The sequence below is a fragment of the Marmota monax genome, unplaced genomic scaffold (genome assembly GCF_021218885.2).
Source record: "Marmota monax isolate L192 unplaced genomic scaffold, Marmota_monax_Labrador192_F-V1.1 WCK01_AAM20220418_F8-fsc00019, whole genome shotgun sequence".
Classification (NCBI taxonomy): Eukaryota; Metazoa; Chordata; class Mammalia; order Rodentia; family Sciuridae; genus Marmota; species Marmota monax.
In genome coordinates this window covers 2,461,302-2,475,001 of record NW_026695242.1, presented here as the reverse complement: position 1 = coordinate 2,475,001, position 13,700 = coordinate 2,461,302, and the positions used below count along the sequence as shown (strand labels likewise).

Genomic DNA, 13,700 nt, shown 5'->3' with positions numbered 1-13,700 from the left:
GCTGTCTTACAAAATGCTCTACATTCCAGATTTACCTGTTTCTCCATGATTAGATGGTATTTAAATATTTCTATTAAGAATTTCTGCTGGAATGGCCTCACATCAGGAAATCCCAATTTGATGATGACCTAGGTCCACTCAGGATGAAGTGGGGAGGGGAGATGGCTCCCCTGAAGGTTACCACTTCCCTTTGTGCTCAATACACCACCTTGGGGTGAGACTGAGACCATATGAACAGCCTATCTCCCAACCACCTGATGACTAACAGTTTTTGCATCCACCGGTGTTCCTTGAATGGATCAACTGGAACTCACTAAATTTTAAGCTCCATGAGAAAAGGAGACTTGTCTGTCTGGATCCCAGGGACAGTGGGTTCCTGGTGCCCAGTATACTGACCATGAATATGTCCTGAGTGAACTGGTCTCTTCCCCTGTACCCTTCCATTAAGCTCACCCCAATAGGGGACAGCTCCTTGGGTGCTGCTCTCAGCAGGCCAATTCCTGTCTCAAGGCTTTCCATTGACATGGACTGACAAGTGATGCCCAACTCTGCCCTTCTGTTGTCAACACCCTGTGAAGTCCCAGACTCTCCTACCTCACCTCCTTGTGGACTTTTGAAGCTGTCTTCACAGTCTGTGTATCATAGCTATGCTGGTGCTCTCACTCAGCCAGAGTGTCTTCCCATCTGTCTATACAGGTCCTATCAGAGACATTTACCAGGAACTGAGTGGGAGAGAGTCTTTCTCCATTTCAGATTTGGGGGTAAAGAATATAAGCCTGAAGCTCTAGTAGACCCTCTGCCCTGGAGAAAGTCTACCTGAGAATAAAATCCCAAACAGATGGAGAAAGAGTCAGAATCCCAAGGACACAAATCTGAACCCCTGGGTGCAGACTTGCCTGGTGTCAGCTCCCTCTTGGATTCTGTTACTTGCAATCAAAACCCATCTCCCTGAAATAGAAGTGCTGCTGTATTCAGGATACTCCCTGAGAACATAACGGTTGATGGGGTCTCCAAAGGTGATATGGGGCTATCTCCACATGAGACACCCACATGAGACATCTCCTGTGACACCCACATTGTCACCTGACCCTGCAATTAGCTCTGGTAGAAGGCTGGCATTTCCAAAGGCAAGCAAATCCTGACCTTCAACCCTTCGACCCTTATCCCAGCCACCATGGGTCATGCTACCCCCCCACCCCACCACATACACACACCTAAGCAGTGTCTGTGGCTATGAATGGGGTCACCAACTAACAAATATAGTGCTTAATGCCTTCCATCTCCATCTCCCCTAGAGCTGAGAGATAATGTAACTCTTGCTTTTCTGCTTCTGAGAACAATTGGCCAGACCAAGAGGCCTCCTCACTGGCTTCTGAAGTCCTTTTGTGGAAGGACACCCCTGTCAACCAGAGATAGGCAGGGTGGCAACAAGACAAACAGATCTAAGGGACTCACCTGGTGAGTCCTATCAGGGGAAGCAATCCTGCCCAGGAAGGAGCCAGGTGAACCTGCTTGGGCTGCATCAATACCACACTGGTGTTCTCAACTAGTTTCTCCATGCTCAGCCAAAGCAGAGCAGAACATTCCCCTGCCCCTAACCCGTAAGCCTTCTAAGGTGTGCCCAAACATTAGAGAGTAAGAAACAGATGAAGAACCAGTAGCCAGAGGTCCTAGGGAGGTCTGCACTTCTGTCTTCTCTGGGGATAGTTAAAACACCAAGTTGGGTCACTTACACCCTCCCAAATCCTCAGCATCCAAGCAAACAGTGTGTGCTCAACGACCATGCACTGTCCTTTCAAAATATTATCTCTATTGCCATCTCTGAGTCTCTCAGTGCTTTGGAAAAATGACCTAAATATGGTGATTATTAATCTCTAAATGATTGTCACAGTGATATTAATGGTACTTAAGGAAGTTCTTGCTGTGTGTAGAACATTTAATCAGAGCTGCTGAAAGAGTTCATGTTCGGCACTGAAATCTGATTACTTTTATGACATCAGCATCATCACAGATCCCCAGTATCTGGAATTTACTTTCCAAATTAAATTCTACAACCAAGCAATCTTCTAAAAGCTGTGTGCAAAAGATGCAAGATTAAGCCTGAGTGGACCTTCTCCATTCTCTGAGATGGGTCCCTGGACAGCTTGAGTATGTCTCCTCAGAAGGAGGAAGGGGTTTCCAGGAGAAGAATTGCATGCTCCGGTGGCAGAAGGAGTGGCATCATAACCTTATGGCCAAGCCCAAGGGTCTGGATAAACATGAAGTGACCAATGGTTGGAATGCATAGAACACTTCAGATTCCAGTCTCTTTCCTATGCCTTGAAGGAAGGAGAGACTGTGATCCTATCATGAAAATCTGACCGATCAAAAGAAAATCATTCTTGTCCTTCCATTATGATTTCTAAGTCTGCATCCCATGAACTTTCACTGGCCATCAGATTAATTCACATTAACAGACACAGAAAATCATCATCAGGCAGGCCCAGGAATCTGGTACCTCAGAGATCTTTTCCAAGATTCTGGGGATGCAGGGAGAGAAAGCCTGACTCTTGATACTGTAGATGTAAACCCAGGGATGCCCAGGGCCATCATTTCCCTCCATGAACTTAATAAGCCATGCCAGGGTTGACACTGAAAAGATCATCCAGCTTTCGCAAGGAAGCACAAATTTGTGCTTGTTGCCCAATTTCTCCATTTTTTTCTGGTTGAGGGTACAGCCAGGTGCCAGTAGCTTTATTTTGTTTGACTATTATCTTTGCTGGATAAATGTAAAATATCCCAACTGTGAAAAGTCAACTGGACTGGGCCACACAGAGATGAAGGATTTGAGCTATAAGACATGGAGCGAAGTGAAATCAAATCCTATCAGTTCTACCTCTCTGTCATCTCTAGGTCCCCTCTTACCATCTAAGGCCATGCCCTGGTACCTATTTCCTGGACTACTGTCCCTGTCTCGTCTCATAGTCTACAAGGTCTTAGACACTTCAAAGCTACTCTCTCAACAACTTGTGAAATAGTGGGTCTTTTTAGAAGGTAAGTCTGACTACATTTCCTCTCCTGATTAAAATCCTTTAACAGTCTATCCTGCTCTCAGTACAATCCATGAATCCAAAATTTGGCCTCTATTTCACTCCTTCCAGTCTCTATGTCCAATATTTTTAGTAAACTTTGCCTGGGGCCATTTCTCAGGTCATACTACGTGTAGTAAAGTTTTAATTTCCAAAATTCCCTTTCAAAATGTATTGGTTAGGTACATGATGATATGTGTATATGGGAAATAAAAGTAACAAGGTAGAGAATAATGGTTACCTCAATGTGGCCTGCTGTAGGGACAGCTTTACTTTAGCCAATGAGGATACAATAAGGCAATTTTCATTTTGAAAAAGAAAAAAAAAAGATCTTTAGGTGATGCACATTCCAATCATCGCTATCTTCCACATTCAGTGTGGCGCGGACCTCTGGCCCTGAGGCAGAGCTGTTTCCTTTGCTCTGACTGTAGAATAAGTGGCCCAGCACCTGTAAGCCGGCTTATCAGTGCAGGGTGGCTAAGGACCTTCCAAAGGTTAAGACAATGACAGAATCTCCCAGTCTGCCTTGAACAGGCCATTTTTCAGGATATGGACTATTTTCATTGCCTTGCAGTTTGAAGAACTGCCCCGATGCTGGTCACACATACAGGACTTGCCTCTGTCAACTTGTTTACTCCCATTGCCTCTCTGCTGTCCCTTTAATTCTTTATCACTCCCCTCTCCCCCATATACTTCTTTGCCCTGTTTCTTCCAGCTTTTAGCTGAATGAGGCAGCTCAAGAACAGAAAATGAAACAGTAGTTTCAGATCATTATTTCAAATCACATTTCCAGAGTCTTCATCCTCGTCTAATAGCAAGATTGGCAGGGATTCGCAGCCAGAGAAAGCCGACACAATCTCCCTAAAGTCCATTCTGTGGCTCCACCCCGTCTCCTGCAAGGTCACTGTGAAAGCAGTCCTTGAGAACAAAGAGAGAGGAGAATCTCTCACAGGCCTAAGCCCTCCAAAAGCCAGGGTTTCTCCTTCTCTGCAGCCAGAGCTCTGGGATCTGGGCTCAGGGTGCACAGAAGGAAGGTAGGGGAACAGCTGGAGAGCTTGGGCTGAGGGCTCTCCTGAAACTTCTGGAGTTCTCACAAGTTGGTGGAGTTTTCATCTGTGCCTGGTGATCAGCCTTGGCCAGCCAAACTCATCCTCCTTTATCCACCCCAGAACCCAGTGTTCAGGAGCACAAAACTGCCCCAAGGTCCACTCGTGCCATGCAGTTCACCTGTGTGCTCTGCACAGCTTCCCCATGGGAAGTCACCCCACCCTCTACTCAATCCCAGTCCCACTGGAATGACAGACACCTGGTTTTCTCCCAGGTTTACCCTAGACACCCCCCTTCTTCTCCTTGCCCCCTCCACCCCCCGCCTCATGCCAAGCCTGGCTCTATTCCTCCCCGGGCACCTTCCAGCAACTCCACCAGGCAGGCTGGCTCTGGGCTCCCTCCCTCAGTGAGTCGGCTGCCAGTGGGACTTGATCCTACCCCTCACCTTGCTGTTGACACACAAGGAAGCTCACTCCCGGCCTGCTGGATCCTCTCAGCCTCCCAGATGTGATTATCAACAATGGGAACACAGAACATCTAAATTGTGTGGTTGTGATGAAAAGCACCTTCTAACAATAGGAGATATTGCTTCAGGGGGATGTGGGGTGCTGGGGAAATGCTGTCTGGGAGCCAGGATGGCAGATGCCCAACCTGCCTGCCACTCTCTCCCAGCATACAGTACAACCCTTCCCCTAGCTGGCTGCTCCCAATGTGTCCCTTCTGCATTGAGAAAATAAAGTGTTCCCTGCTATACAGTTACCACGTGGACTGTTGTCCAGGGCTACAGAGCTCTTCCTGCCTCCAAGGAAAGGAGTCTTTGCCAAAGAATGGAAAGTAATAAATGTCCTAGCTAAGAATCAGAAAAAGATATTCAGAGGGTCCGTCATTCCCCACAATCCAAAAAGGATGCACAGAGTATGTGAGAAGTGTGAGAACACAGTTCTCTCCATGTTGTTCCTCAGAGTTCTGGAACCTTCTTAAAATACTGGTGTCGGATAATTTTTTTAAAAATCCCCCTTATTTATCAGGTAAATGTGAAAGAAGAAGAGACCCTATGCTAGAGAATGAATGATTCCATATAACTTCATTCCTACTAAAAAAGGATAACTTCATCTCTACTAGAAAAAGAAAGAGAGAGAGAGACAGAGAGAGAGAGAGAGAGAGAGAGAAAGAAAATGGCTCTAAGAACAGGACTCCCTGTGCTTGATACTGGATACTCACTGATGATTCTACCTTTAAAACTACAGACTGGTGGAAATGTTAGTCATACCAATGCTGCTAACTGTGTTGGTCATTTAGATTTGAAGAGCACTGTGAGTCTATTGCATAGAAAAGCCATAAAAAGATAGAAATCGAGGCCATTGTTGCTCAGAGGAAAATAAAAAGGATAACAATATTCACTATTTCTGAATAATATTACCCACTAATAGAGACCCAACAGATTCTTACCTCAGGATAATGAAGTGTAAAGGGGAATGAGGTGCACTTTCAAAGACCTCAAGGGCATTTGATACTCTTTTTCCTTCTTGACTTGGCTAATAGAAAGTGAACTTTACACACAGTCACACAGATGGATAGTTTTTGTTTTGAACTTAAACACAATAAACAAACAAAAACCCCCAACACCCAAAGAAGAAAGTCATCAGTCAGCTGAAATCGTTGACTTGTCAGATTCAGGATGCTGTGTCCCAGCCTCCCCACCTGAGGAAACGAAGCCAAAGCCAGCCCCCAGGAAGGCAGGGGGTGTTCATTATAAATCACTCAATGCAGAGGCGTCCTGTTTCCAATCATGTATCAAACACAATAAGGCCAACCAAAGAGAAAGGGCACATTAGAAGGGAGCGTCTCAGAGTGTAATTTCCTAGAAGAGAAATTGATGAGCTGCACTTATTCTCCATTAGAGTGCGTCTCACTGCTTTTATTAGTTTATTCATCAACACAGCCATGGGCCTAGGCCAGCTCTGTGGGCCCGCAGGTCATCAGGCAAGGGATCCCGGGGGGTTCCTGCTCCTGGTCCACTTGTGCTTTCCAGATCATAACAAAGTCAGCAGAAGCAGTAGTCATGATGCATTGGGCTGCCGGTTTTTAGGGTTTCCCCAAAAGGCAATTCTCAGAGCAAGCCCCCAGGGCTCTATAGATATAAAGTGAACATCTTAAATGTACTTAGAAATCAAATGATTTTCTGTTTGTTGTATGAGGTTGGTGATTGCCTCTCAAAGAGCATTGCTTCTCTTGCCTTTACGGCCAAGTTCAATTTCTTGTTTAGTGGTGTAATAAAGGGGCGATTTAGGACCTGGCAGCAAGGACAACCCAAGCAATGAGCAAATCCATCCCTCATCTGCTGCGTACCTCTCTCCATGATGCCACAGCTCACCTCTGAGCAACTCCACTTGGCACCCCAATGTCAGTCATGTCCCCCTGAACTATCCCTGCTTCCCCAAATTCACAACTGTGGTCTCTCTTTTTACCATACAGTTCTCTGGCCCTGCAGAAGAGGGCAACCCAAGCCCTACTGGAGGGCTTCTCTCCATCTCTGCATCAGGTCACTCTTCCTATGAGTAACATAACTCTTTACTGTGGTGGAAACAAACACAGCTGATATCTACCAGTTGGCACAGGGGGCTGGAATGGGGTAAAAATGCAAGTAAAAAACATCTTACCTTGTTTTAAGGATATTCAGAAACTGCAGAATTTCTGAAAACTGTATCAGTCTGAGAGCTCTTAAAAATCTCAAACCTGGAAAGAAAGAGAGGGGCATTATTTTTAAAGCATGGATTTTACATCCACAGTCTGCTGTTGGAGTTGAGCTGTCCAGAACTGAAGGGACATGAAGTCCTTGCAGAAGAAAAAGAAGGCAGTACCTTGGTGCTTCATTCTGATGTCTGGCTGCTTTAATCCCGTTTGGTAAACTGACTTTGCTTTAAAGGTGACCTGTTTTGAACCATGTAAAGGTAAGGCCCCAGGGTTGAGGGGGCTCCCTTCTCCTTGACAAGCTCAAATTTAAAGCACTGCTTCTAAGTTCCCTGCTGGTCTGTCAGGAGTTTGTCTTGGAAAAATACTGGGAATTGAGATCATTCACAGTCATTCTTGTGCTAAAAGCAGATTAAGAATAAATCGGATAACCTTATGTTTTTGATGGATTTCTTTTTTTTTTTTTTTGTACCAGGGATTGAAACCAGGCGTGCTTAACCACTGAGCAACATCCCCAGTCATTTTTTATGTTTTATTTAAACACAGGGTTTCACTAAGTTGCTTAGGGCCTCACTAAATTGCTGAGGCTGGCTTTGAATTCCTAATCCTCCTGCCTCAGCCTCCAGAGGTATTAGAATTTCTTTATTTTCAGTCCCTCCCAAAATATAGTCCACAGTGCTTTCTGTTTTCTTTCTGTTATACTTTTCTCCCAATCAAAAAGAAAAAAAAATCATTAAGATATCATATCCTACAACTGTGGGATAAAAAAATTAAATAATTCCATTTTCACTAACATCAGGATGAATGTCTGTTCTTTCTAAATTCACCCTCTCTCTTGAATGGAAGAGTTCAAGTTTCTAGGCAGCAAAAGAAAGGCAGAGAAGGAAAATAGAATCAAGGAATTTTTTTAAAGTATCATTGCATTTTAATACTAAAAAGTAAACTATTTCTATTGAAGTCAAATTCATGAGTCAAAAACATCCTAAGTTAGTCATGGGGTTTGATGCCTTGACATCCCCCATACAAAAAAAAATTATTCACAAAAGTCCAACTTTCACAGGTTTATGACACACTAAATATCACACCGAGTTCCAAGGGAATTTCCTTTTGCATATTTTTGAAAGCATTTTATACAGGGTCCCCCCATTGCCAAAGTGGTGCCAAGTGGAACTGGACTGAATTGGCAGACAGCTGCAACCTGGGGTTGGGGGAAGACTATTCTAGTCCCTCTGCAGACAGTAAAGGGGAGTCCAATGCTCTTGGTGGGAGAAAGCTGTGGGGTCTCCAGAGATCCTGGTTACCTCCTGCTTAAAAAAAGGAGTGGCTAACTGGCCCAGAGTGGAAGTTCTGGTAATGAGAAAAAATTAATTTCAAGCACATAGCAGATGTTGCAGGGTGGGGTGGGGAGGATCAAACCCATGGAGGTTTAAAAAGGGAGAAGATGCAAAAGTGCATGCCTTTAATCCCAGTGGCTCTGGAGGCTGAGACAGGAGGATCATGAGTTCAAAGCCAACCTCAACAACAGTAAGGCACTAAGCAACTCAGTGAGACCCTGTGTCTAAATAAAATACAAAACAGGGCTGGAGATGTGGCTAAGTGGCCAAGTGCCCCTGAGTTCAATCCCTAGTACCTGCCAAAAAAAAAAAAAAAAAAAAATGTGGGGGAAAAAAGCACCTAAATTTTTTTTTTAAAGTGATGGTATTTATTTCCTATACTATTTGCTTGTTTGACATATTCTACTGACTTACAAAAGTGTTATATGATATAAGCTTTTCTTTAACTCAGGCTTATGAAAATGAGGCTAGAAATGCTGTGAACGCAGTGGCCACAGGTCCAGATCCATAACCTTGGAGAGGGAACCCAATGATCCAGCTCTGAGCACCTTAACAGAAGCAAGCAGGGAGCAGGCATCAGCCTGGTAGTGTCTGTGTAAACAGGAAACAGACTGGTCCTCAGGACAACAGCTTGTCCAGCACAGAGACCAGAGGGGAACGTCTCCCTGCAAAGGGGACCCAGGATGGTATAGGAGGAAGAGTCTTGGGAACTGAACAGTGGTGGGCTTTGACTGCCTTGTACAGATCATTTTCATGGTGTTTGATTTAATTAATGCAAATGACGAAAGGTCCTACATGGGCAAAAACCATCAGTTGACGTTTTAGCCTCAGATCTTGGTCTGTGGTTTGCATCCTCAGGCAATAGTATACAGCAGCTTCTTCCTAATGGCCCCTTGGAGGTTTTAGTTCAGAATTCTCCAATGCTCCCATTCATACAGGACAAAAGGCAAAGGACTTCAAAGACCAAAAGTGACACCACAACCCTCCCCTACTAAACACACCATCTCCTTTTGGATCTGATGGTTTCCTACCAGGACTACTACCATTTTTCTCCTGGTCTGGCTGTCCTCACTGAGCCCTGTATCCAGGCATATTCCTGCCCTAGGGCCTTTGCACATTCTGTCCTCCCTGCCTGGAACACTCTTCTCTAGAACTCCACATGGTACACTCCTCACCTCCTCCAGGTTTTTACTTATGTCACCTCTGTTCAGTTGGACCTTCCTGCCCACCATACCTAAGACTACATGTCCTCTCACATCATCCCTGAAACTACTCTTTTTGCCTGCTTTTCCTTTTTCTCCCCTGCATGATGCACTAACATCTAATTTACTTGCCATCTCATCTACACATCAGCTTTCCTCAGGGAGGGACTAATGTCTATTTAACTCATGGTTATATTTCCAGGACACCTGAAATAGTGTCTGGCTTCAGTTAGTTGCTCTGTAAATACTTGTGCACTCCATGAATGAATCAGAGTTTTGAGAAGGAATGATGTGGCAGAGAGTAAAGGGGACATAATCTGCATTCAGAATTCTGAGACCACAAGCTGCTTGCTCAAGGGGAAAGCCATAAACTCCACAGGGTTTCAACCCCTCAAGAGGCCAGGGCTGACCTCACCAGCGGGGAGCTTTAACCAGTGGCCTGCTGCACCCAGAGAGGCCCAGAGATGTCCAGACAGCAACTCCCAGTTACACAGAGGCCAGTGGGGAAGGAAACTCCTAAGGGACAAACTATTCATTTTCTCTACTTTATAAAACTTTTTCTTGTTGTTCATTCCATAAAATCTCTGAAATAGAATGATTTTCTAGGGGAACATAAAATTATAACAGAGTTGTGAAGAAAAAAAATGTATATGTACCAAAAGCCACAAATTATCCTCACCTCCCAGAAGGTAGAGGGCCCAGATGTTTTATGATGTTTTTTACACTATCAAGAAATAGTTAGGCCCGGTGAGGTGGCACACTCCTGTAATCCTGGTGGCTCGTGAGGTTGAGACAGGAGAATCTCAAGTTCAAAGCCAGCCTCAGCAAAAAGCAAGGCATTAAGCAACTCAGTGAGATCCTGTCTCTAAATAAAATACAAAGTAGGACTTGGAATGTGACTCAGTGGTTGAATGCCCCTGAGTTCAATCCCTGGTACCCCCGCCCCCACAAAAGAGTCTCTCTCTCTCTCTCTCTCTCTCTCTCTATATATATATATATATATATATATATATATATACACACACAGTATTATATGATACAGTAATAAAAACCAGACTTTTCTCTCTTTTCCTGTGCTCTGTATTGGTTTAGAAAGTTGGTATTACCTGAACACAGGTATAGCAGGATCACCACACTAGTGACTAAGGACAATGATGGTAAATAAAGTTCTAGCATGTCAAGTCCAGGACGGCATTTAATAAATCATACACACAAGCCATGCAGGACATTATGGGGCACAGCCCGGATCTTCAATTCAGGGGATTTGATTGTCCCAGGCTCCTGAATAGTGGCCTGCTGAGGGCTCACCTGTCCCCCTATGGGCATCATCCTCTGCTCCAAGGAGCTATCTTGCTCATTGCCACTTGCCTCCCTTGAGGATCAAAAGTCTTCCATGATGTGGGGAAAAGGGTTTGCTGCTATATCTGAATTTGAGATGATGCTGCAAGGTTATCTAGCCACAGTACTCCCTGTAGTGTAGGCAGAGGTTCAGCAGAGCTGGCCCCCATCTGAATTCTCCACCCAGCCTGTATAGTACCCTAATTCCAAGACAGGTACTGGCTTTAAAACCTACCCCAAGATCTATATACCAGAAGGCAAAGCATTCTGATGCTCTTTTGGGCACGCTGTAGGTTCTTAAATTATAATTTCATCATATGAAACTACAGAATTGAAACACCATAGAATTATACACAATTTTATAGAAAAGTCAGTCAAGTAAACTAGAAAGCTCAGAAAGACACACACACATGTACAAAGGCGGAGAACAGTGACTTGAACCATGGTTTCTGATTGCACTGGGAACACATTTGGGGTAAAACCTGGCTCTGTTGGTTGCATTAGCACTGGGAACTTGCTGTGCAAACATGCAGGTCAAGATGGCCCAGTTGCTATGGTGATGCTCAGACTGGGAAGGCTCTGTGCAAAGGCATAGAGCTATATCAGTCTGGACCTTGAGCTCAGACACCAGCTCCTGGGTACAAAATTCTGAGCATAACAAGATAACCCTAATGTTTTTCTAGTCCTGTGCCCTTCAGATTGCCTGCTTTGTGGAAAATTTCCCCAAAGTAACCTTTAGATGATAAAACCTATATAATAAAAGTGCTGAGCTAGCTCTGGGTCACTGATCCTCCATCAGAGGTTAGTGTCCTACCTGGCCCCAGTTTCCTCTCTTTGTGTGTTTGTCTTTTCTAAATCCCCCATTGCTCCTTGCTAGTTTCTGAATTAGCAGCCATTAGGATACAGCCTACACACACACATGTGCACACTTGGTATAATGAACTCTTGCTATTTTAAGTTATTGTGAAATTAGGATGCTGACTGTGATTTAAATTTATTATTATTGTTGATCTTCATTATTTTAAATTACTTATTATATGACAAAAACTTTATCTTTTTTAATCCTTACAACAGAAGAAAACAGCTAAGAATAAATAGAGGTAGTGTGTACAGCTCACAGTTTATAAGCAACAGAACCAGGTTTTACCCCAAATGTGTTGAAGTCAGCAAAGCCCAAACTTGTAACCACTGCTTTATGCAGACCTTGGGCAGTTTGTTGCAGTTCCAAACACTGGAATCAAGGGAGTTGTTAACATATTTGGCTTTCTGTCATTGTGACAAAATATCTGAGATAATCAACTTAATAATGGAGAAGGTTTATTTTGGCTCACAATTTCATAGGTTTAAGCCCATAATCTCTTGGCTCTGTTACTTTGGGTCTGTGGTGTCACAATACATCACGGCAGAGAGCTCAGAGCAGAGGAAGTTTATGAATCTCATGTCAACCAGGAGAGAGACAGGATGCCCTTTCAGGGCATCCCCAGAGGGACCCAACTTTCTTCCACTGCGCCTCACCATTTAAAGCACCAAGTTGAGGAGCAACAAAAAATGGGCCTTAATACATGGAGGTTTGGAGGACTTCTAGATCCAAGTTATATTATGAGTCATGAGCACTATTTTGGGGGGTGGGGTGAGGTGGTTGTTTTGTTTTTGGTACCAGGGATGATTGAACCACGGGCACTTAACCACTGAGCCACTTTTTTTTTTTTTTTTTTTTTTTTTTTGAGACAGGGTCTTGCTAAGTTGCTTAGGGTCTCGCTAAGTTGCTAAGGCTGGCCTCAAACTTGTGATCCTCCTGCCTCAGGCTCCTGAGTCACTGGGATGACAAGCCTGCATCACTGCACCCAGCAGGATGAGTATTTTCAAGACTTGAGATTCATTTTGTCAAGCTGTCCTAACAATCCGCACTCCCATCAGTATGTAAAAAAGCCCCTTCGCTTACATCCCCACTGTAGTGAGTACCATGATGGAGGGAGAGAGGAATAAATGGACAGAGAGCAAGGGTCCTAATTTAATAGGCCCTTGATACGAGTGCACTGTTGTTTTAGTTTGCTTTTCTATATTAACAAATGGATTTAATTTTTTCATCTAATTATGAATCATTTTATTATCTTCTTTAAAAGGATTTTATTGTGGCCTTTGCCAGTTTACTTGCATGTTCATCTTATTTTTAATAATATATTTGAGCTTTTAAAATGTGAATATTATACATTACATATTGTCTCCCACATTTTATCATTCTTTTTTAATTTTATTTAAACTTTTTTTTAATAAGTCTAAAAGTTTGCTCAAGGTATTTTGTTTTTCTTTATGGATTCTAAAATTTGTTATAAGGTTAATTATATCATTCTTTCCATCACTGTACCCTCTCTTCCTTCCTTCCTTAATATCCACAAAGGCCATACCAAGTTTGCCTTTTTTTAACTGCATCTACATTTTCTCTTTGTATTCTCAGGGCAGTGACTCTGCACCTCAATGGCACATTCAAACAAACCTGGGAAACCTTAAGAATTGCTGGCACTTGGGTCTCAGCCCCCCTCTCCTCCATTCTGACTCAATGGGCTTGGGGTACTGCCAGGTGGAGGGAGTTCTCAAGCTCTGAGGGCATGTAAGAGAAAAGCAATGCAAACTGTTTCTGTAAATGGGAAAATGGTAAATATTTTAGATTCTATCACGTAAATTTGCTGTGGAGAATATGTAAACAAATGGATAGGGCGACTTGAGAGGGAAATTTCATTCAGATAAACAGTCTCTGGGGAGGATCTGGCCACACCTGACTTGGAGGCATGCCATTCTAATTCCTGTGTCCATGACTCCTCTGGACTCCATACACATTCAGATTCTGGCTCAGTGGGTGTCAGATGGGCCTTAACACCCCTCATTTCCAGTAAGTTCTGGGTTGGGTCCCTGATCAGAAGACCACACTTTGAGAAAACAATGTCTCTGGGCAGTGATTCCCAAACTTGGCTCAAAACTCAACCAGTTGTTGGAGATTTTAAAACAGTACCAATTCCTGCCTC

General features: G+C 43.8%; 1 protein-coding gene across 17 annotated transcripts in view; it reads right to left on the bottom strand.

The window, feature by feature from the left end:
- Window positions 1-13,700, bottom strand: part of Kcnma1 (potassium calcium-activated channel subfamily M alpha 1) — a 715,498-nt gene that overhangs the window by 230,062 nt on the left and 471,736 nt on the right. For all 17 annotated transcript variants that reach the window (XM_058577957.1, XM_058577958.1, XM_058577961.1 and 14 more), the window contains exon 6: window positions 6,776-6,851. In XM_058577957.1, coding sequence (XP_058433940.1) covers window positions 6,776-6,851 — 76 coding nt within the window. The remainder of the gene's footprint in view (window positions 1-6,775; window positions 6,852-13,700) is intronic.